At 41.5% G+C, this 24,355-nt stretch overlaps 2 protein-coding genes across 5 annotated transcripts in view; one reads left to right on the top strand and one right to left on the bottom strand.

The window, feature by feature from the left end:
* Positions 1-1,199: 1,199 nt before the first annotated feature.
* DENND10 (DENN domain containing 10) lies at positions 1,200-14,562 on the bottom strand. 4 transcript variants are annotated; one of them, XM_076339114.1, is made up of 10 exons: positions 11,628-11,681; positions 10,824-11,020; positions 9,504-9,583; positions 7,804-7,952; positions 7,501-7,612; positions 7,044-7,144; positions 5,757-5,864; positions 5,071-5,165; positions 3,688-3,855; positions 1,200-1,578 (listed from the first exon to the last, which is right to left on the bottom strand). In XM_076339114.1, the coding sequence occupies exons 1-9, from the start codon at positions 11,671-11,673 to the stop codon at positions 3,709-3,711; spliced, it is 1,035 nt and encodes a 344-aa protein (XP_076195229.1). In that variant the 5' UTR covers positions 11,674-11,681; the 3' UTR covers positions 1,200-1,578; positions 3,688-3,708. The 4 variants fall into 4 exon arrangements, with proteins under 4 accessions (XP_076195229.1, XP_076195228.1, XP_076195227.1 ...); XM_076339113.1 differs by lacking the exon at positions 1,200-1,578 and having other exon boundaries at positions 1,922-3,855; XM_076339112.1 differs by lacking the exons at positions 1,200-1,578; positions 11,628-11,681 and adding an exon at positions 14,435-14,562 and having other exon boundaries at positions 3,790-4,357.
* A 150-nt stretch (positions 14,563-14,712) lies between these two features.
* The window catches only part of EIF3A (eukaryotic translation initiation factor 3 subunit A), a 35,807-nt gene continuing 26,164 nt past the window's right edge, over positions 14,713-24,355 (top strand). The window contains exons 1-5 of the mRNA XM_076339110.1: positions 14,713-14,835; positions 18,724-18,914; positions 19,110-19,246; positions 22,394-22,557; positions 23,857-24,056. Coding sequence (XP_076195225.1) covers positions 14,787-14,835; positions 18,724-18,914; positions 19,110-19,246; positions 22,394-22,557; positions 23,857-24,056 — 741 coding nt within the window. The 5' untranslated portion in view covers positions 14,713-14,786. The remainder of the gene's footprint in view (positions 14,836-18,723; positions 18,915-19,109; positions 19,247-22,393; positions 22,558-23,856; positions 24,057-24,355) is intronic.

Below are 24,355 nucleotides of genomic sequence, written 5' to 3'. Positions count from 1 at the left end.
TAGAACTAGAACTGCCAGGACCCAACACCTGGTAGTCCAGAGGTATAAGTGAGGGGAGCAAGACTGGGACAAGCAGAAAAGTACCATGTTTGAAGGACTTGGGAGGAGAGTCAGCACCTACAGGACAACCTTTCCCTTTGTAACTTAGATGAACAACATACCAGCCCAGGCAGGTCTGTCTCCTGCCTTTAGCACCGGCTGGTGTGTTAAGTGACAGTGCATTAGCGGTGGAACCAGTTTAAGGTGTGGTAAACTACAATAGCTGGAAGCTTTCAGCTTCAAGGAAAAGGTAAGTCTCAGTACAGCACAATATGCTAGCAGTTCCCCACCTACTCAGCTTGTCATCTTGAAATTTAGGAATATGCAATGAGGCTTCCATGCCCCTTTAATGTAGCTTAAAAAAAAAAAAAAAATCAGCCACTCCCATGCTAGGAAGTACTGAGATCAAAGCATTTCCCCAGCTGGAGCTCATGCTCCTGTGTTACCCCCAAGCCTGTAACACAGCCACGCTATTTTTCCCCGCAGGCCATAGGGGTGGAGGAAGGAAGGAGGGAGCCCTGCACTGCAGCTCCTTCCCTATCACACAGCGAACACCAGGCCACGTGCTGCAGAGTGTTGCTCAGGAAGGAGTTGTTGCCCAGTCTTTGGAGCCTCCTCCTGAGCCTTGCATCATTCAGCAACTACAAGGAATGACCTCACCTGACCAAAGATCCCTCTGACTCGGACTCCAGCCAGACAGCTGCCTAGGGAAGGCTATAAGGCAGTACGAGGCAGCTGTGAACTTCTTACACTGAGCTTTATGGCTTGTTTTTTATCTATAAATTTAGCTGCTTCAAACGACATCTCACAACACCCTATTAACAAATTATCATTAGCCCTTTTGGTAGCTGGGGAACTGAAGCAGTCAGAGGTTGAAACCAGAACCAGCCCATGGATGCTGTCAGATGTCCTGTGTCAATTTTTTCCAGGTTACACAGCATTGTATTGCTCTCAATCAGAACATTCCCCCCACTTGCCTGCGGGGGAAACAAGGCAGAACAGCTCATACCAGGGACTAAACCCCAGGGATGAAAGCATTAAAAACAACAGTTAGCCTTAAGGGACTAGCCCAATTTACTCAGCAAAATTACAACTGGAGGGATTGACTGTTTATCCTGCTCCCCTTTGCAAGCCTTTGCTTTGTTCACTATCTACCTTCCAATATCTGCAAACATATAGTGCTGATATTATGCTACGGCTATCACACTAACTGGTTCACGTGGGCAATGAGCAAGGCGGAGTGCTCAGGGAGTACCTTTTGCCTCAACTGAGGAAGGAGCAGTGCTACAATTTTCATTTGAATTCAAGGCTTTCAATTATTCTACGTGCTGCATGCCTTTTGGAGGCATGTCTCTTAGCAGGTCGACAGGAACCATCATTCACCATTTCATATTTATCCAAGAACAGAAAGGCAGTAAGATGAGAAGATGTGAATGAAAATTTCATTTTACATGGTCTTTGCTTCTAGGAGGAAGAAGAAAGGATGTCATCTGACTTTGCAAAATCAGCAACTGCACACAGAGTCCGCTTGTATGCATCCTGGGGAAAGGGAAGTGAGAAATAAGCAGAAATCTTTCCCTGTCCTGACCTTCCAGATTTTTCCATTTTATTCTAAACCTTTTGAGAGGAAACAGTGTCAAAAGTCGTTAAGAAAATGCAAGAACATTAGGACAATCCTTTGAAAGTACTGAAGCTGAGGGAGGCTAATACATCTTTCTCTGCGCTGACAAAAAAGTCAGCACAGATGACAAAACTGTTTGAATGCGTAGCAGTACATTTCTGACCTAAACATCAAGCTGTAGCTTAATCCTAGTGTTGCGAAACTAAGAGCCAAGGCCTGTGACTCAGTGGTCACATCTATTCAAGAATACATTTACATAAATTAAAGGGTAGACTGCAGGATTTTTTTAATAGACATAAGCATGCTATGAGTCCAGTTCCTTAAGTGCAAAATTATATTTCATTTGTTTCACACAAACGTCAGAATACAAGATCTAACACAACACCAAGATTTTCAACTTAAAAATTTCCAAAACAGAAAGCAAAGTAAGCATTCAATATTTAGTTTGTAACTGAGCTTCTCTGCTTTTTGTGGTTGTCTCTAACACCCATACTACCTTAATGATATTCCTTAAGGCTTTATGTTTATAAGAAACTATGTCAATTTCTTCACAGTTACAACTTGGTGTTAAGACAGCTGACTGAAAGCACGTTCAGGTTCTCCTTGGTGAAAGACTTCCATTTCAGTGGACTTTAAAGGAGGTCATGAATAGAATTTTCAGCATAATTTTGCAGTTCTGCTATTCTGACTGTTGTAAGAGTCCCAAAACAGAAGCAGCAATACTAACGAACCATTAAGAAAAAACATTAATGGGCAAATGGGGGGAAAAAAGCTGCAGAGCACTTACAGGTAAACAAAGGCAATTGCAGTATTTTTCTCAGAAGTTAAAAAAAAAAAAGCACACTCTTCTGTGTTCAGAATTTAAACCGCAGAGTAAGTGTTTAAAGTACAATTTTACACCCCTGAAAATAGGGGATTATTCTGAAGCACTTTCATTTACTGACTGTAATAACTAGCCATTTTATACATAGATGCCACATTCCTTATCCACATTCTAAAATAGATTTTCTTAACGTATGATACACAGCAAAAGGACAACCTTTTTTCAAACCAATATTGCTTGCACATAGTTATTGATGAGCTCTACCAGTTTCAGAATAGCAAACATCCAATTATTTAACAATATAAATATTGATTACTAAAGTTTTAATCATAAGTATAAAATCTCTATGTAAAACCACATGCTACAGCCTATATGTACAAAGGCCAGGAAAAAGGTTATTTTTTCTTATAACAAAGTGCTACTGCAGAATTGACTGATTTGTTGTGGACAGTTCTGAAGAAATACAGATCATTTGGCTCAGAGTATTTCTCTACAAAGAATCTAAATTCTTCTCAGAAGATTACAAAGCAGTTAGTTTCAGGCTGCTCAATGAAAAAAAAAAAAAACAAACTTGAATTATGGTTATGCAACCAAACAAGTAGGCAAATTTTAATTTTCTCTAAACTATTTCCCAGTTTTCACTATTACTTCAAAAGTTTCCATCTACATTTAGTCTACACAGAGCACCATCAGATAGTACCCGTGTTACAGCTCCATCAGTTTAAGCGATTGGTGCTCTACCTGTGGTACCTGGCCATTTGAACATTTCTAGTTCATCAGGCTTTAACTCACCTGATTTTCTGTCAAATGGATCAGGAATGAATGGCCAGGTATCTTCTCAGCAGGGAACCCTAACAACTTCTTAAATGACTCCAGCTGAAAAGCAGCACTTGGCTGTGACCCCCTAGGAAGCCCCGTTTTAAATACAGTAAGCCTGTCCTCTTTTCCCTCCATCAGAGGCATGGGACAGAGTGAAGGGGGGAAAAACCTCTAAGGCAAGAGTCCAAAAGAGGTGCTCAACTCCCACTTGAGCTTTAAAATACCTCTTCCTTTATATAGTAAGGCTACCACGTCAGATTTTCCCAGACATCCTTTGTTACACCTAGATATTTTCAAGTAGAAAGAAGAGAACTTGTCCATTTATTTGGGATTTCCAGGTATCAAGCAGTCCAGAGCAAGAGCAGTACCTGACAGGCTGACATACCTGGAAGCCCAGAATGAGCACTCAGACCAACTGCGTGTTCAGTGTATCCCTGTGCAGAGACCAGCACATCCAAACTGCGTTAGTTTTACAGCACGTGGGCTGCAGCCCATGTTCCAGACCCCAGGAAGACAAGTCAGAACAAGAATAGAGCTGTCCGACATCTGGAACCTGCAGGACAAACGGCCACTATAATAATGTCCGGCACAGCCTGGACACACAGGCACATGCTATTTGTATATGCACCCACACTGTGATATGAAATAGGGGAGCCATATATACAAAGTTATAGTTGGGGAAGATAATGACACTAGGAATGTTGCCAAATATGCCTCCGTATGTTCCAGGTCAAGCTCCGATAATCTGCATTACATCATGGTAAATATGACATTCACTCTTATACCTTTAATTTTTCCATATAAACTATCAGGTATTCCTATCCGTATGACAAAGACAATATTTTTGAATTGGTCCATAACACTGCAGTGCATCAAAATCAGAGTTTGAGCATTTGTTCAGCAGCTGCTAAATGAAAAAGAAAGTTTTCTGTAGCTGGTGGAAATCGCTTTTGTTTCAGGGTCTCAGAGTTAAGGGTTGGTTTTTCATTGCCATCAGAAACTTCAGTAAGTGAGGCTAAAGTAGCCAAGATTTCTTTTGTCTTCAGAGAAATATCCTTGAAGAACAGAAAAACAAGCAACCATGAATATAGTATTAGCTATTATAATGTTTTAACATACACTTATTTAAAAAAAACCCAAAAAACAACAGAACAGAAAGAAAATGATAAATAAATTGTTCATTTTAAATAAAGACCCCATTTATTTTAAGGCAAATTTGCAACAGCTCTTCAGTCTGCTTTTGTGCGACGTTGAATAAAGGGAGCACTGCCACTCCACGGGCTCCTCTCGCTGGCCTAACTGAGCTCTTTTGACTAAGTCCTCAGTCATGAAATGTCTAATAATCTATTAGATAGGGAAGGAAGTGAAAAAAAAATCATCATAAAAATCAGCCTTTATAGCTGAGAAGCCATATCGCAGTAGGACTTTTTCAAAGATATTTGACAATACTATTGACAAGGTATTGAGCAAAATACATGCTTTGTAGAATAAAACTGGGAAACTAATTTTACTGGAAGTCTTATAATCAATACAATTTCTGAAGTTTCTTCAGCAATGTGGTTACCCAAGAGATAATATAAACCAATTATGTCATCCTTAAAAACCTGTATGATGAATAAAAATGCTCATTTGTAAAAAGGCAGAAGGTACAAGAGATCAACTTATTCCCAGAGACAATCTTCCTCTTACTCCCCCCTTCCACCAAGATTTAGCAATAGAAGTAATTTAACTAGATTTAAAAATAAAAATTAAAAAAATATATATTAACCTTAATGACTTGGCTGTCTGATTTATCCGGATCTTCTGCAGATTGAACAATTAGTTGTCCAATTTCTTTGTGAAGTTTTCCCATTGTCATTGCCTCTGAGTAAGGGGGGGGGGAAATAGTACACATTCACGTAAAATGACCATTTCTGTGATATCTAGAAATGCAAATGAATAACAAGCCAAAACAAGGAGTCCTCTTCATGACTGCCACTTGAAATCTATCGGTAAAGGCAGTAACCTGACGTATCAACAGCCATGCCAGCACAGGCAAATTGTCTACCTCTAAAGCAGCCCTAAGCAGATGACAAGGAACAGCAAGATGACAAGCAACATACAAGCTTTCCTTTCAAATAGTCCCCAATCTCCAAGTACTTAGTGCAATGTTTTTCTAAAGACTCGTGATATCTCTGCATTCAGCTGAATGCTCTTCCATGTAATTGTCTAACATGGATGTTTTGAAAATCTCAGTTGTACATTTGTTGGAAGATGAAGCATGTCTTTCCAAATTCCAACTTTCACTAGTCTTCCAGGGTCTCAATAAAACTGAAAGACAGAAGCTTACATATTGACTTTTCAGAACCCGGATGGAAGAAGGATCAAGGTTGCTTGACCTACAGCGAGGTTCAGCGATTACCATCAACTCGGGAATAAACGGCCTCTAAATCCAAAATATACAAAGCAACCAACCTTTTACTACAGGGGAAATAGTGATCTCACTATCCGCCAAATTCACATACACATCATAGAGGTCTGGTCTACTGTTCACTTCAGAATCTGTAAATCCAGCAATGTAACCTAGAGAGCAGAATTTTGGCAAGATTAGGATCTTCATAAAAACAAAACCAAACCAAGATACTGCAGAAAATCACAGTCCTAAAGTCTGTTCTAAGAGTACTTGACACAATACTTATTGGACCCAGGAGGTTGCTCTCTTGATATAATCAGTCATTTAACAAGCGTGTCCAGCAGAATGCTTCACTTCCAAGGAGGTTAAAAATCAACTTCTAAAATTGCCTTGAACATGGATGAACCACTAACACTATATGCAATATAAAAAGGTTATCGATCTGAAATTTTAAACTCTCTTCCTACCTTGCTACTAAAATTATCCATTTGCAAATGACAAAGCCACTGAACTTCCTCTTTAAAAGAATCTCCACTCTGGAGCCCCTTGTCACTAAGTCAGTATTAGATTGGAACAGAGGAATAAAACCAGCAGATTTTCTTATTTATAGCATGCCAGGTGAGCAAACTTTGAGCAGCTTTTCTCTGTGGAAGATGTTTAGTGAGCTGAAACAAGCACTGTTGGTAATGCAGTAGAAATATTGAAGATGAGTAGTCTGCTTGCTCGTTATTCTGTATAGAGAAGCCTCTTAATTGCCACATTATGTGTCATGCTAACCTCTGCATAAACCAAGGGCCTCTTCCTGGATTATGCGTTAAGTACTACGCATACACAACAATGTGTCTCACAGATCAAACTTCTACATAGCTGGTAAAGTCCACCTGTGATTAGGAGCCAGAGGCTTCACTGGCAGCAGTCAGAATAAAAATTTGGAACTTCAGAGTTAGGAACTGAAAAAAAAAAAAAATCCTAAAAATTCAGTTACTAGCTATGCATAGAAGTTGGAAAAAAAAGTAGCTTATCTAAAGTGAGCTGCTTCTGTAAAACAGTAAGACTTTCAATCCCTCTGATCACAACGTAAAAAAAGTCTGAAAGCTGCTTTGCATCTGCGATTAGGGGTAGACTGATGCAGATCCACCCAGAAACACCAGATTAACTAGTTATCTTCTAACATACTTGTTTAGTTGATTTGCCTTTTCTAAAGAAAATTATGCTGTTTAACTTTGAACAATAGCATTAATAGCAAAGTAACCATTTTTTCCCCCCAAAGAACACTGGTGCAAGACCTTGCAGCAATAGAAACTGAAATTAAATTTTCTTCATATTTGTGATTAATAAGTCATCACTACCTGTGCAGGCTTTTAAGGCTTCCACTTCCTCCTCATTTAGATGTACATATGAATGAAGAATTGACCAGTCTTGTCGATGCCACACTAAAGCAGGCAAAGTCCTAGGAAAATTAGATTGGTACTTGACATACAGTAGATTTTTACTTATACTAATTAAAGTTTCACAGTATGAAATGCATGTCATAAGAATGAACTAGTATAACTAGGTCTCATTTGGCATGCATATACACGAACCACAGAGATTTCTACTATCAGTGCAAGCAGAGTTTATCACTCATTCTACAGTTAAATTTCTCTGAGTTGACGAACATATGGCTAAAGCCTTGAGAGGGATTTAGCAGGATTTCAATAAACAGAAAAGATTTTTTTCCCTAAAATATGGGCATTTCTCTCAATGCAGGTTCAGAATTTGTTGGACTTTTGGGGGTGGGTGGGGAGGTAGGGATTGACAAAGTACCTAGTAAACTCCTGGATGGCTTCTATTCTAGGATGGTACACTACAATTCTCTTCTTTAACATCAGTGCCGTATATAAGATAACTGTTTCCATTCCAAACTGAGATACTATATCTAGAAAAGAGGGGAAAATTATTTTATAGAAGATATACATGCTGGTATTATCATTTGTTTTTTGAAGAAGCTTAATAATAACAGCACAGATAATACTGTTAACACTATTTACTTGAAGTACACATGAAAACTGGATTGTATTTTATATTGTACAAAAGAAGTCAGAATAGAGACTTCTGATATTTATTAACCTTTGATGGAACCAGCAAGATAAGCCTTCCGAGCATCAAAATCCTTGCTGAGGAAAGATCCATTTTCTTCGCTTTGGCAGATCCCCTTTGTAAGGACTGCAATGTAGCTCTCCATCATTTTAACTGGACTTCCATGCTTCAGGTAGATTCTGTGTGAAAAGAAGAGTCTGGTATTTTGACTGTAATCAGTACTGGCAGACATATGGGGGGGGGGGGGGAATCATAATATCACAATTAGCAATATTATTGGCAAGAATTCTTATTTTGGACACCTGGTTGAGGTTTTAAATACTAAATTAGAAGTCTTTCAGTGTGCACACAAAAACATATGTCTTTTAGAATAGAAAACTACCTTGCAGTTTTATTTGAGTTTCCTCAACTAAAGAGGAAAAGAGAAAGAACCAACATTTACCAACATAGAACCATAGCACAAAGGTGTAAGCAGGTGTCCAGACTAAGGATTCTTTGCAGACTTAGAAGGTACCTGGTTAATGAAAAAGCAACTACTACAGGAACTCCTGTTATTACATACAGACCATGTGACTAGTTAGTTTTTCATTTTTAATCCAAGTATCATTAGACATTCTTCTGTACTCTTTGTTAAATGATGAAAGAAAAATAGAAACTTATGTCCTTGATACTCACAAAAAAAAAAAACAAACCACCACAAAACAACCACACACCAACAAAATCCATGCACTTTTAGCTGTCTTCCAGACAGCAGACACACACCATAACCTATTTTACAGGTTAAAGTACTTCAGGAATAGCACTGAAGCTCTCAACTATCTGTTTTCCATATTAGCTATAGTACAAAGCTATGTCACATTTGAAACTCAGTTATCATGTTTAGAGGAATCCATCCTGGATTTGAAAAGAAGCATTAGCTGATAAATCAGCACTAATGTGATCCACAGCGTATCTAAATATTTCATGTATCAGTGAAAAAGAAAAATCTCAGTTTTTCAATACCCTGCAGAACTGGTAAGCCTGACGGCATTCCCAAGTCTGCGATACAATAACCTCACAATTGCATCCAATTAGCTGCACAATCTCAGGCAATACTCTTGGTATCAAGAACCGGGACCCAACTAATTTGGCAACTGAAGTAAAAGCAAAGAAAGATGCAGCGAGAGATCATGAGAATGGGGACGTGGAGGAAAGTGAGTAAATGGGACAAGGGAAGGAGAAGATGGCAGTCTGTTTGGAAGAAGGGAGAAGACGGAGCCACAGACGTCGAGAGGCAGAGGGCTCTCATTTTCCTAGAGGAAAAGCAAAAACGTCCCTGGGTGCTGTGCTTAGTTCAGAGGAGCTGCAAGAAGCATCTGCAGTAGAGATGTTGTGGAGGGATGGAAGTTGTCCACCATACACATGGTGACCTTTGACTACACAGCACTGACCTCTTCCCAAATACTTATACCTTTTAAAAATACGTTCTCACAGAAAGTGAGTGTGTGGGTGGGAGGTGGTGGGAGGTACGTTAAAACCTACTGGGCAGTGACATTCACCCAGCACATACTGCATGAACCCAAGATAAGCTCAAATCAAGGATTTACATAATCTGATTCACAGTTTGTAGGACTGAGTTTCCAGCAGATTGTTAGACAACATGCAAACACAACACAATGAAATTTAATCTTTTGCCTTGGCAAGATTTAAACATGCACACAGCAGTACCTCAAAACAGCTTTTATACCGACCTACACAGTATCCTAGTGAAGGCCGCATATTTCTCTGGGTTGAAGTCTTTGGCCATCAGAACAATGGAGAAGTGGGTCACCTGGGTAAGACACATGCACAGAAAAATACACAGCTTATTTAATGACCCCATATGAACAGTCTTTTTCACATTATTGAACTTACTGCAGTACTCTGACAAGGTGTTTCAATTAAAAAAAGAAAAAGTGAGTGGTAGCAGCAGATCCAAGTTACTAACTGCAGAAAAGGCCTGGTTAACGGATTTCTGATGTGACTAATTTCCATTGAGTCAGCTCTAGTACATACTATCTTTTGCTTAATCTACTCTATAAGAGTTGCTTTCCTTTAATCTCATGAGATTATTTTAAAAGAGAGAAAGCCATTTTTCTTTCCCACAGCAGGTAGGAAACTTCCAGAATTTGTTGCCAAAGGAGGCTGTGGAGGCAGACAGCATCAACATATTTAGAAAAAGACAAACAAAAATACTCTTTAACTTCCTTAATCAAATGACTGTGGGCTGGGACAGTACGAGGCTGAAAGTCTGCAGACAATGACCCGGCTCACGTGTCCTCCTTAAATAGCATCTCCCACCACCACTGTCAGAGACAGCACTGGGACACATCGTTTGGTTGGGTTTTTTTGGGTTTTTTTTTTTACACCTTTAAGGTTCATAGGAGATGTAATCTTGGAGTGAGGAAAGGGAAGCAACGTTCTGCTGTGGGCATGCAAAATTACCACATTATCTTTCTGCTTAACAATATAGCATGAAATATGAAAACTGAATAAACTTAACAGACAATTTACTGATCTTCATAACAGGGAAAGTATAGAAGATACAAGCGTATTTGCAGTCTTCCAGTTATCAATGGAGCAGAAAAGAAAGTACCTATATAACTCAACCCTTTGGAAAAAAAAAAAAAGGCATCAAGTTCTATACAAACAAGATTTTGGACACTATGAAAGACCCTTTGTAGAGCTTTTTTGACAAAAAAAAAGAAAGATAAAAAATTGCTGAACTTAAAATGCAAAGTAACTAGAAATAATGACATGAAAGAGCATTTCCATTTTAATACAAAGAATCTAAATTGGGTAATGAGTATCTCAATCCATCTGCAATTCCATCCAATATATGTCTTGGTGAAAAACAAAACGTGTGGACTGGTTAGACAGCTGGGTAAGAGCTGCATCTGTGAGCACACAAAACCTCGAATGCCTTCCCTTCCTCACAGCATACAATGGGCAAACACTGCTTAAACTGCCAGAGGAAGCTCTGCAGAAGTCTTCCCTGCACTCTGCTGAAAAACCAGCCTGCCAAGTCCTACCTTTTTCAAGGCTGGAGACTCTTGAACTTCCACAGTTGTGATGTAGAACCATGACCTTTTATACTGGCCAAATACAAATGTATGAAGCAATTTATTTTCATCTGTCAGGCAGCACTTTCGCAGCAATAGACTCCTCAGTTCAGCTGTTACGGACGGGTAACACCAAACCCACAAAGCATCTCCGTTGGTGTCTTTTTCTATGGTGGAAAGATGTTCACTGTGAGAATGCCAAACAGCAGCAAGGAAGTAAATCGATGGGTTAATCAGGTTTGTGTCCTGGAATCAGATTAAAATTCCACTTTACCCTGACCCTAGACATCCAGTTCTGCCACAACAGTTTAAGCCGTAGGGCAGCACTTGTGCTACGGGTTTTATTTTTTAAATGTCAATAAATACCCACTCTTGACCTGCTTCACGAGGTCAAAAAAGCACCAGGAGTTTGAATACACATTCATATGAGCAAGGTATTGACCAACAAGCACCCAGACCAGCTTATTTGTGATTTTCCCTGCTTTTCCTATTTCTGATTTCATAATAGAAACCTCAGAAGCCGTGAACTTAAGAGGCTTGGGCCGAGATGCGCACGGTTTAGCTCTGTAACAGGCAGAGCGAGACGCCGGCCTCAGCGCGCAGGCACGCCTTGGCACAACCGCCGGCTGGCAAGCGCCCGGCCGGGACAGGCCCTGCGGCCGCAGCTCGGCGAGGCACTGCTAACCGGCACCCCCGGCCGGCCCCGAGCCCCGGCCCGGCCCTCTCCGCAGCCCCCGCGCCCCAGCCCTTCCCCAGGGCCGGGAGGGCCCTTACCGATCAGCCCCACGGCCAGCAGCAGCTGCACCTCCGGCTCTGCCATATTCCGACCCCAGCCCCGCCGCCCCGCCGCCTTCCGCCCGCCGCAAGCCCCGCCCCCGCCCCGCCCACCAGGCTGTCCCCTCAGCCGCCCGGCCGCCATTTACTCAGCGCTCCCTCTTCTACCCCGCTCAGCCGTGCTGGTGGTGCCTCCCTCGCACCCTCTCTGGTACCTGCCAGCCTGTTTTCCAGCAGTAACTGGGGAAAAAAAAATAATTTTGAAAAAAATACAGGGTTTTTTCATTGCCTTTATTATTTTGCTCTGTAAGTCACAGGGCACAGTTTATGTGAAATGTGACACAAAAGGAAGCGGCCCTGCTGGCAACCACCTCCCGAAGTGAAGCCTGAAATACAGGCCTCCCCAGTGCTTCTGCAGAGCATGCATAAAGGCTGGTTTGTGCCTGAAAGGCGGCCCGAGTAAGGTGAGGAATATTCATAAAGCATAACAGCTATGCCTGAGTAACTCCATGCATCAACATGTTTGAGAATTAAAAGATCTCATTTTCAAGTTTGGATGAACAATGGCACCTGAATGCCACATATGGAAGCCATAGTGCGCAAACTCCGCTAATGGCACAGAGCAGCCACTGATCAGGAAGAAGAAACAGATCAGGGAGAAGAAACTTCCAAAATACCTGGGATAACTACAGGAGCATCAGAAGCTGCTAAAGAAAACGTGCAGTCCTGGGAGAGAGGCCAGGCCTGTCAAGGATCACGCCTGGCTAGGGAGCACACTAAAGGGTAGCCTATCATATGATTTTCATAAAGGCATGAAGTTAAAGCACACACATTTAATGTACTTAGCTACTGTGTAGAAAGAGACATGAGGAGTCAGACCATAAAAGCTGCTCCTGACACAAAATCGTCTGATTCAAGCCTGGAGGGCTTTCAGGAACTTCAGAGATTGAAAGAAGTGGAGTGGGCTCCTGAATAGCAAATGCCGCTATAAAACAGCAATAAATACCAGGCAACACACCTGCAGTTCCCTGCCAGAGCACAGATGCTCCCCAGAGAAGGCTGCAAGGCTTTAGGATAGGCACTAGCTCCGGTGACACGGCACAGGTGGCCTGTGGATGCTGGGAAGCTGCCACCCAGACTTGGGCGGTGTCTCTGGTACTCATCTGACAGACTGCTAAATTAGTTTTATGAAGACAAGAAAAGGCCTTGTTCAGCACTATAAATAGCTTAATGAAGACTCTACTGAATGTATAACCGTGGTTTGAAACAGAAACATCGAGGCTGCCAAAGCCAGTTCACAATGCAGGCTGTATTAAAATACCATCGTATAAATCAATAGTGTGGCCTGATGGAGAACACTGTGTACAATACCGGTCACCGGATCTCAAAGAGGTACCATGGACACAAGGTCACAGAGAAACTCCCAAGTGAATAGAGCCTGAAAAAGCGAAGTTCTTGGGTTTTTGTTTTTTGTTTTTTTACTCTAGAATGGAGGCTCATGCAACAGAGTGAAAAGGGATTACATTACATCAGTGTTACATGGATACACTGATGGTGCTACAGCTTCCATACAGTGACTCTGTCTTTTTTGATCTTAGTTTTAGCCATTTTTCTGTTTAGCAATAAACTGTGATTACAAACCAACCTTAAAAGTAAATTTTTAAATGCACTGTATAATAGTTATGAAACTTTCTGGTGGCCATGCAAGATGGTTAATGTGAACAGTATGCAAAAAGAAACCAAGCAACAAGTATACAGAAAGAGATGTACCAAAACAGAATTTGTAAGACGAGAACAGGCTGTCTTTAGTCATCATAAACAGACTTCTTCTCCATCTACCTACATATTTTTGGAAAATCGTACTTAGGTATACTTCAGAAACCAGTGCAAGACAGCCGGGTCTGCAGAGGGTCACAGCTACAGTCACAATGTCATCAATGATCTAGCTGCAGAGGTGCGCATTTCTGCGGAAAGACTGAAGGGCATACTGTGTTGAATGCCTTATGTGGAGACGCACTATTCTGCTGTTTACTCATCCAAAATATCCCAATAGTCACACATTCACTTGCTGCTCTTCTACTGCTTTTGTTGCTGCTATTCTAGGACTTTTGTGTATGATTCACACACTTTTATACAGCTTCCATTGTCTCTGCACACGCCAACAGAAATTTTCACATCAGTAGTTCTGAAAAATACACACTAGCACTAGTAGTTATCACATGTACACTCATACGAATATTGCTATTACTGTTGCTCTTTAGAGGAACGGCCGAGTTCCTCTGAAATAGTTTCCCAAATTTTTAAGATTAAGAGTGAAATCTGCAGCTGATGAGGACTATGTGCACACAGAAGCAGGGCCTTCCTGCAAGTTCTCAACTACCCCAAAGTACAATTTCTGAACCGGCTGAACAAGTTGTCAAGAGCAAAGGTCAGCACACGTGATGAATTCTTTGCCGAAATGTCCTTCTGCATTCAATTTAGTTAATCCAAAAGCTTAAGGCTAGGTTAGCCAAACGGCTTCGTGGAGCTCCACAAGCCGGCTCCCCGATTTGGAGGGCTGCGGGTCTGATCAAGTCAGGGTCTGCCCCGACCGGGCAGACGCGGGGCCGGCGGCACCCACCCCCGGACAACCCGCTGCGACTGGCCCCTGCCTCTGTGGCAAACCTAACCGGGCTCCTGCACCGTAACCCCTCCGTCCCCGAGCCTCCGCCGAGAGGCCCGGCACAGCACGGGACGCCACTTGGGCACTAACAGAGGAATCCAGCCACGCCGTTAGCCTGAAGCGCGGCTCTCAGCGGAGGGCTCACCGAGCGCCCCGGTGCTCGGGCCGTCAGCCATCGCGGCTCCCGCTCCGACGGGCTCCGGGCTAAGCCACCGGGGGCGGACGTTCCCCGCCGGGACCTCCCAGCAACAGTGCGCAGCCAGGCCCGGCCCCGGCAGGGCCGCGCTCCCCGGGGTCGCCCCGGGGCTGCCTCACGACCGCCTCACGGCGCCGCCGCCGCTAGCCGCCCCGCCCGCGCGCCGGGAGGAGCTTCCGCTTCCGCCGACGTCAGCGCGCGCGGGTGACGGGCCGCCCTCCCTTTCCGGCCTCGCAGGCTGCCTGGCTGGAGCACGGAGCGAGCCGCCGCCGCCGCCCTGTGAGGAGAGGCCGCCGCCATCATGCCGGTGTACTTCCAGCGGCCCGAGAATGCCCTGAAGCGGGCGAACGGTCAGTGCGGGCCGCCCCCCCACCGCCGGTTCGCCTCCCGCTCCCCCCGCCGTGGTGGGCGGCGTGCGTTGCACCTCTGCCCCCGGCCGCGCCGCGCCGCGCCGTGCCGTGCCCGCCCCTAGAGTCCCTCTGCCGGCCCTTCGGTGCGGCACGGCGCGGGGCCTCGGCCGGCGCCTCTCTGGTGCTGGGGAGAGGCCGCCCGGGAGCGGCGCGGCGCCGCCTTGCCGCGAGGAAATGGCCGAGGCCTGCCGGCGTCGGCCGCGCCGCATGGCGGAGGCGAGGCCCGGGCGGCCGCGGGGAGCGGGCCCGGCCCGGCTCCGCCTCCCTCGCCCCGGCGGGGCCCCCGGCCGCTCGCGGGCGGAGGCAGTAGGCAGGCTCTGGGCGAAGGGGGGGTCGCGGCGGCTGGGGCCTGTATTGCCGCGGGCAGCGCGGCCCGGGCCCCGCGGCGTCTCAGCGTGCGGCCCTGCGCCCGCGGGAGCCGCGGCAAAGGCGCCTCCGTGCCCGCGGAGGGGAAGGGGCTCTCCGCTGGCCGGGGGCTTGGCCTGAGGTGTCCAGCCCGGATCTCGCACCCGCTCCGGGATGATTTCAAAAGCGGTCTGATCCTGGGCCCTGTTTTTCCATATGGGCTTCGTATTTAGTAGTCCCATCCTTCATGTGACTCGGGTGAGAATGAAAATTATTAAACTTCTTAAATGTTGCACAGGCTGATGCGTGAGTTTACCCCTGGAATAGAAACCAAGGAGGACTGCGCTGTAGCTGTCTCTCACTGACTGCCACATATAAAGCCGGTTATATTTATCATCTGTCTCCTTTCAGGCTAAATATATGGCTTTGACGCTTCTTTTTTTATAGTATCCTATTTTAAACAGTTAGCAAGACCATTTAGACCCTTCATTGTCAGAGGGCTGATTGCTGGATGACACTTAAAGACATCCAAAAATTACAAATGATGTACAGGTCTTGAAATGACAGCTGAAGAGGCTGCGTAGTCTGGGGACTATACATAATTCAAGTACTTGGTATTTTAACAAGAAAATGTTAAATAAAGTACTGCACGTCCTCAAGATTTCTAATCTAAAATTCATTTTAAAAATCATTCCTGCAAAGATAAAAGACAAAGATAAAAAGATGAAAGATAAAATCTGCTTCAATCAACTTCCAAAGATGAAGTTGTATTTTAGCAGTCCTTTTACTGGAAAAGATGCACATACCATAGTATATAAACTTTAATTAAACTTCAGAATTCTTGGGTAGAGTAAGTTGCACTTACTTGGTGAGCAAGTCATATTGCTGGCATATTGACCTTAAACTGTTTAAATCTGACATTTTATTATTGCTTTCCTGGTATTGAAGAGCAGCTTTAAATTCACATGTCTTGCACTGCTGCAAGTCTACTAAATTCTAATAAACTGAAGTAGAGTTGAACTGAAGGGAACGTTCTCTAGACAAACGCTAGCAATCCCGAGTCTTGGTAGACTGAATGGAAAACATGACAAGCAATGTCAAGTCTTGCAGACTGCAGGGGCTCAATCTCGCCATGTCCAAGTATAATAAAGGGTGAGAAGTTATACCTAAGGCAGGTTGTATGTCACAGGAAGCAGTTTAGTGTTAAATTAAAATGTTAAATTAAAAGTTTAATGTTCAAATTGGAACATTCAGTGCAGTTTCCAGAGTTTCAGGGTTTGTGTTTTATATGTCAGGCTTAAGTGAGCGTTTAGGAGCGCTTTATGCTTCAGGTTCTCAGTGATCTCAACATACATAGAAGATCTTTAGAAATAAGAAGAGCTTGAATGATTGTAAATACGTACAGATATGTAAGAAAGGCTGTTTCTACTTATGAAAGATAAATGTAGGTCAAAGCCAACCCTTAGCTATTGTTAATATCTGGCATTGCTTTGTAGTCAAGGATGTAATGCAACTTTTGGGAGTGTTTTATTGTTGCAGATACTGGGTTTGCTCTCTATTAGAGATATTGGATAATGCATGACATCTTTGTCACCTTCTGAAATGACGTACAGTTTCTCAGATTGAAAATTTAGCTTAATTTGGGATTTTGGGTTAGCAATAGATGAGTTGTCAATATGTATTGGCTAGTTCATGTCCTCTCAGAGCTTCAGTTGCTGTTTTGGATACCTTTTGGCATTTTAAGTGGTATAACAGAAAAAAATAGAAAAACATGTAATTCTGACAGTTATTCAGGGTCTAAGGCTTTATATTTTGTTTGTTACAAATCTTTGTTTCCATAACTTACAGTTTCTACTGCAAGGCATGGTGATGTACGCTGTATTTGAATCTTCTGGTCCACTTTGTGTGGGCTTTTAAGACAGTGTCTGTTAAATTAGCTTTAATTATTTGACTTACTGACAAGAACTTGCTTAACCAGAGTTAATTAAAAGTTTCAAAACAATATGAATTAATTTTTTGCTTTGTCCAGGTCATTATCGACCACTGAGAGTTGTGGTTGGAATGGCCTGGCATTGTGGCAAGATTAAACTTGCCTTTCAAGTTTATTTTCATAAATAAAAAACTTTAAAGCTGAGCAGTAATTGCCTCAAAAGCAGCACTGAGATAGAGTAACAGTGTAAATTATGGGATGGAGGATAGCTTTATTAAACTTCCCTCTGTGAGTAAAAAAAATACTGCTGAATACTGTCACATTGTAACTTTAATTATCTTTAAATGTAACAGTATGTTTTTTCTATAAAGTAACTTGCTTATCTTATGCAAGCTCACTATTTACATAAACTGAGCCCCGAATACGTTCTACTGTGGTCCTTAAATTAAAACAGCCCTGCTGCTTTCAAAATACATCTTTTAGCCATGTTTAACTTTGATTCTAAGATTCTAAAACTTAGAAGCTCTGTCTGATGTCTGAGCATCTTGAGGCAGCCCCCTACTTTAATCCTTTCTGCCATTATTTCTTTAGGAATGTAGTGATTTCCAAAGTACTTCATGGAAAGTACTGACTCCACCCCTCATCCTTTAAGAATACACACATTTCCTTTTAGCTGTACTCGACTTCTCTTTATCTTTTAAAACTGTTTGCTTCCCATTCTCAATGTTCTTTTGTCTGGCTTTTCTGCAGTTAAGAGTGCCTTTAGCATAGGGCCTGTGTAGCAGCTGGCAGTGCTGCTTCCTTATTTGCTCATGGATGGTTTGCTGTATTTTGTACTGAGCAGAACGTATGATGTATCATAGATGGGAGTTGCTGTGATGCTGAGAGATCCTGTTAGTAACAGCAGCTGCTTAGGGAATGAATAAATGGGATACCGGTTTCAGCAGCAAGGCTGGTTTAAAAAATGTCTGACCCTTTAACTGGACTGTAGCAGCTTTTAGTGTAACTGTTCTATAAATCTGAATCTCTAGACTGCTCTGAGTTTAAAAAAAAAAATCCAAACAACTTTTCTGAGTGAAGTTCCTCCCCCCCCCCCCCCCCCCTCCCCCTCTCTCTCGGCTTGACGGCAGGACTTTTTTTGAAGTCATATTCACTGGATGGTTTGCATCTTGTTGAATGACATAGGTATGTGCTGTACTACAGGCCTTGTGGTTTGTATTCGTTGTCCTTCTTGATGAAACTAGCTTTAAAACTGGATGTGTATATTTTATTAATGTGTATGAAGTGCCCAGTCATGCCTTGATGGATAGAGAGACATTTCTGCCATCTGAAATTTTCACGTTAAGGGAGACGTCTGCGTTTGTTTGCCAGTTATGTCATTGAAAGACTGCCACTGCAGCTGCATCTGCCAACATTTTTGATATGGCCAGCTAAATCAAACCATCAATGAACGTTGGCTAGAGTTGATGAAATTCTAAAAGTTTACAATGTTAAGCATAAAAACATGCATCTTCTGGTTTGCAAGTCTTTTGCTAATTGGATTTTACTTTCAGAATTCCTTGAGGTCGGCAAAAAGCAGCCTGCCCTTGATGTTCTCTATGATGTTATGAAAAGTAAAAAACACCGAACATGGCAGAAAATCCACGAGCCAATTATGTTGAAGTACCTGGAACTCTGTGTAGATCTCCGCAAGAGTCATCTGGCAAAAGAAGGACTGTACCAGTACAAGAATATTTGCCAGCAGGTATGGCTTTTGAATTTTTTTTTTTTTGTAGCAAGCATGGTGTATGTCAGCTGATATGATCTAAAAGTAACTGATTGGTCTTGAGTTAGAATTAATCTGCCTTTTAGATGTTCCTAGTTTTGTAGCACTTACGTTTTAAATATCTGCTGCCTATTGTGGGTGGAAACATCTTCCCATTTTCTGCCTTTGATGTAGGTGAACATCAAATCTTTGGAAGATGTTGTTCGAGCCTATTTAAAATTAGCTGAAGAAAAAACAGAAGCAGCTAAGGAAGAATCCCAGCAGATGGTACTGGACATAGAAGACTTAGATAACATTCAAACTCCAGAAAGGTAGGCGGCCTGTCTTTAAAATGTAGCACTTCACAGCAAAGTGTCCTTATTTTCATGAAGGATATTGGCAATTCAGAGAACTGAGATATAAAGATGGTGGATTTGAAATGGAATACAAGTGATGTTCTAAAGGTAGGGAAAAAAAATGGGAACGGTATTTTGCATTGAACAAAATCCTAAGTCCGAGTAAAGTAAAGAAAGTAAGTAGTAAAGAATAGAAGACGTAGATACAGTAGGAGCCGTTCTGGGAGTCGGGTCACCACTTTCTAGGGTCTACTCAGATCTGCATCTGTAATGATATTTGAGAGTTTATTATTGAAAGCTGCTCATTATCAGTCAATGTACAAATACTATTAATTATATTAGGCCAATTTAATTCCTGTGTGTGATAACCTCCAGTCGTTCTGACCACATTGTGCACGTACAAACAAAAGGTAATGTTACTTTATACTTGCTTGGTTAACTGATGAGGTACTAGAAGAAAGGACATAAAAAGTAAATTCAGTGTTATGATTAATTGGATGGATAATGAGAATGTAGAAGGAAAGGAAAAAAGGTTCAGTAAATATATCTGCTTTAGGTTGTGTATAGACCTTCACTTAGACCTTGCTTAAGCAAGTAGTGCCAGGTTAGGATGAAACCGCTCTCCAGCTCTGCAAGAAGTCACTATTCTGTTGTCAGAATGGTTTGTGGGAGAACATCCTAATCTGCTTCAGGCAAAGTGACGTTATCTCCAATTGCATATTTATGTTCTTCAGATGAATCTGTTGATTTAGGGAATGCTCATGTTAACTCTGATAGTACAGCTATGTATGTGGTGACATCTGTGGAAGAGGGGTGACAAGGTGCGGGTGAAGAAATGTTTTAAACCATTCCAGCTGAGTTTGGAAGAGGCCATCTGTCCATATCCTTTAAAAAAATCAAAAAGTATAGGGAATAAATTAACATTTCCATAAGTCAAACCAAATTAAAACTTGCAGAAGATAATTGAATAACAAAAGGATCTTCAGCCGTAAGCAGAGAATTCTATGAAAAATGGTGGTAAAATTCTGAGGAGGTGGGTTGAGATTAGCCATCCTAGGTGTGGTCTGAAGATTAAAGCAATACTTTGCTACTGATTTTTGTAAGCATATTGATTGTGGAATAAAAGAAAGAGATAGGTTTTTAGAGCATGGAAATGACCCTGTCTGAGGTGAATGGAAAAGTCAGCTTTCTCTTTATGTTGGGTGACAGCATCATTTCTATGCTAGAGTTTTAAAAATAACAGCAGATATTTTGGATGCTAAAGCTTTGCAGATACCCATCTGAGCAGACAGTGTATTTTCTCATCACCTGTGTGTAAGACTGAGTAGTGGTCTGAAGAGTTGCTGATGTGTTGTTATCTTGATCATAATAACATTCAGGTCTTTAGTATGAGTTTTGAAGGAAGGAAGTTAGTACATTGAGTTAAGATAAAATTCGGCACAGGCTTGCCGAAGGGTAGATGACATCTGATTACATCAGAATTTTGTTTGGTAATTTAATTTTTTAAATTCAAGAAATGCCAGAGATCTAACCTGGGGAAAAGTAAAGCTGTTGATACCATACCAGAAGGGATGTTTGCAGTTGAATTGGAAGGGGACTAAGACATTGCCCAGTGAGAAACTGATGACATGTAATGACGAAAGGAGATGTGAAGTACGAGTGAAGTTAGCGGGAATTCTTTCAATTAAAATCTTGGCACAGAAACTAAAAAAGTCAAATTTGTATTTACTGATGATAGAAAATTGGAAGAAATTGTGAAAGTAGAGGACGTTTTGTCTTGTGTAGGCGACTGTGAGGAACAGAGTGACAGTAGTCAAAATTCACAAATACATGGAGTAGAAGGCTGTGGATTTACATGTTAACAGCAAGGTGCTCTGGTAGAAGTTGGGAACTCATTGGTTGTAAAAAATGAAAAGGTTACAGACCTGTCTTCGGTAGTTGTTCCAGGATGGCAGTGCTATTCATGTTATTTCCAGTGCCTGAAATAGTCTTTGTTACAGAGGAATCCCACTAACAGTTAGACATTGAAGATTGACTGACTGCTTTTTTCCTTGTTCTCTTTTATATAACTAAGGGCTAGAAAACGTGTCTTTTCAGTCACACTTCTTTATCGGAAAAACCACAGTTTCTTTAGTGTTTTTTAGGTCCTGTTCTCTAGACTTCTCATACTTTTTTGCTGGATTCACTGCTTGATCTGTTGGAGAAGGCTCTGGTGAAATGTCATCTTTAATATTGTATGTAGTATTAGCGCTCAAGGAAGTAAATTAGAACTGAAGCAGTGTAGTAAAGGGAGTTACAAGAGTTGAGAGTTTATGTTAGAAGCATAGTTCAAAAAGGATTTTAAAAATGGAGGCTTAGGGAAGATGATTCTTTTTAAGTTTGTCATGCTGGGTGGTCTGTTTAGCGGAAAGGGACCGTGTGGGCCGTAGCACTGAATTTGTCTCGGTGTCTCAGGAATCTTTTCCAACCTTGTATTTCTGTGAATGAGGGAATGCAGTTATGGCCCTTAAATGTAAGATTATGATATCTTACTTCTGACATGTTTAAGCATCTTTTTCATGTCAGAATTTTTAAAGGATTTGATACCTTAATGTAAGTATTCTAGTTTTCGATATCTGCAGATCATAAGGCACGCGTTGCTTCTGTGTCATGTCAACAAGAAGTGAGCTCTCTCTGGCAGCATTGCTGGTGACTAAAAAGGAAGTTTCAGCAAGTAGGAAAGTATCTGAGTAGCCAGTGATATTTGAATCTAACAGAGGTACAGTGTGCAGCTCCCTGGTAGAAGAGGGAAGGTGAAAATCCTGGAATTAGTTTCCTTTGGCTTACTCATGTGAAGGATACAAAAGCTCCTGATGTCTCTTACTTCTGGAGCTTGTACATGTCAGTCATGTATGCAAGGGCCAAAGTTTGAAACTTAACAGCAAGAAAAGTTATCTACAGCCTTTAAAGGAAAAGGGAGAAGTCCAAGGGACCAATTTGAAAATAAGCAATAGGCTGTTCAGCAGCAACCAGCTGTTCAGATTCGTCCAGTCTCATCTTAGATCTTAATAAGAAAAATTGGTGAAAATTGTGGGGAATAAACCACTTTTTTTGTTTTTCCTTACCCCCCTGCCCCGACTGTAGTGTTCTTTTGAGTGCTGTAAGTGGAGAAGACACTCAGGATCGTACTGACCGACTGCTTTTGACACCCTGGGTTAAATTTCTATGGGAATCGTATAGACAATGTTTGGATCTTCTCCGAAATAATTCTCGAGTGGAACGCCTGTACCATGATATTGCACAGCAAGGTAAGTCGAAAAGATGGAAACAAAGTATAATGAGAACTAGAACTTCTGTATTACATCCTGTAAAACTAGAAAATTAAAGGTTATTTCTGTTTGGATATTGCTTCAGAGTTGGAATTATGTTAATCTCTTAAGCATATGTATGTACACACATACTATTCTTAAAATTACAGAGGTTCCTTAAAATTACTGAGGTTTCTGGACTCTGAACTCTTCTTGTAACAGAACCTGCAATGAAAAAGTTATATTTTCCTGGCTGTACTGAGAATATGAGAATTACTAGTGCTGTGTCTTTATTTTTTCTAACTTACTGATCAAAATCAGTCATGTTTTCACTTTGTTACCCAGAATGGCAAATGTGTCTTCCATTAACTTATTCTATGTCAGCTAACTTCAAAAACTAGTGTACACAAAAGGGTACTGTAAAATTACGATGTGCTATAAATTTTGACAGAGATGTAACTTCGCAAAAAATTATGCGGAAGGTAATAGGAAAAAGTCTAGTCTGATTCTTTCTGGCATTATTCTGCAAAAATTGAATTTATAAGAATGAATACTTGCATGTTAATCTTTTCTTAAGGGTGAGAGATGAGCGGAAGATTGTTTTCCTTTGTATGTATAATTTAGGGCTCTATTTTTGAAAAAAGACTGTTAGATTTTTAACTCTGGATCCAAATTGTGCAAGTACATTACGAAAGATGACCGTCAGGTGAGTTCTAGGTGCTTTAGTGTATTTAAGTCTTTGTGCTACAGTATTGAGACTTCCTTTTCTGCCTGTTTCTGGTAGAAATACTTTATAATTTTCAGAGTGACAGTGGCAAAGCAAAAACAGATTTTTGAGAGGAACTATGGGATCAAAGAATTTTTTTCTGTGTCATTTCCAGTCATTTGAAAGCTTCATTTAACTTTACCATATTTAGATGACTTGAGAATTTTTTCCCACATTTTACAAAGCCAAAACCTGAATTCACACCATTCACAGAATTTTATTTGCACTTAGTTCAAAATAAAAGCTAGAATCACTGCTTAAATTAGAACATTTTTAAAGAGAGTCAAAGTACTGCCTTTTTTCCTTAAGCTTAATTATGTAGAAGCATCTTCATTTTTTGAGGTCAAGATGGAAGTGCTCTGCATTGTCACTTACTCATTATGTGTGACAGTTAGATTGCATCGTTTGATGCGTCTTTGGACTGTAAATGAAGATTCTTTAAACGTACTGATTTACATATTTGAATCCCATTTAGAACTACCATGAAGTCACCGTTAGTGAGCATTCTTAATTTATATTGTTCATTTTTGCAGCTTTTAAGTTCTGCCTGCAGTACACACGTAAAGCTGAGTTCCGTAAACTGTGTGATAACCTGCGAATGCATTTGGGGCAGATCCAGCGTCATCATAACCAAAGCACAGCAATCAACCTCAACAATCCTGACAGTCAGTCAATGCACTTGGAGACCAGGCTTGTGCAGCTTGACAGTGCTATTAGCATGGAGCTGTGGCAGGTATGCAGCAGGGCTCCTGTAATCACACTGTAGTCTACAGCCTTTCCAGAATCTGTTCCACGCAGATCATGTTTCATGGTATATACTCCAAGGTAAAGACAGGATAATAGCTAAAGAATAAAGTTTTAATATCTAGAATGTGGTACTACATGCATATTGAATACTTAGCCTGATGTTCCTGGGATTGCTGTTTTCACATAGCATTCAAACCAAGCTTCTGCTGGTAGTAGTTAATGGTAAAGTGGCTGAAGTTGTTTTGAGTTGTGAAAATGAGAAGTTGATGATGGCACCTTCACCTC

The sequence above is a fragment of the Aptenodytes patagonicus genome, chromosome 5 (assembly GCF_965638725.1).
Source record: "Aptenodytes patagonicus chromosome 5, bAptPat1.pri.cur, whole genome shotgun sequence".
NCBI classification, from domain to species: Eukaryota; Metazoa; Chordata; class Aves; order Sphenisciformes; family Spheniscidae; genus Aptenodytes; species Aptenodytes patagonicus.
The sequence above is the reverse complement of the archived record's forward strand: the minus strand, read 5'-3'. Positions and strand labels throughout refer to the sequence as shown.

Excerpts from the sequence above, each read along its gene's own strand:
- DENND10 (XM_076339111.1), bottom strand. The coding sequence starts at position 11,673 with ATGGCAGAGCCGGAGGTGCAGCTGCTGCTGGCCGTGGGGCTGATCG. Across the intron at positions 7,613-7,803 it reads TCTTGCTGGTTCCATCAAAG|ATATAGTATCTCAGTTTGGA; the intron begins GTTAATAAATAT and ends CCTCTTTTCTAG. Across the intron at positions 7,145-7,500 it reads GCCATCCAGGAGTTTACTAG|GACTTTGCCTGCTTTAGTGT; the intron begins GTACTTTGTCAA and ends TAATTTTCCTAG.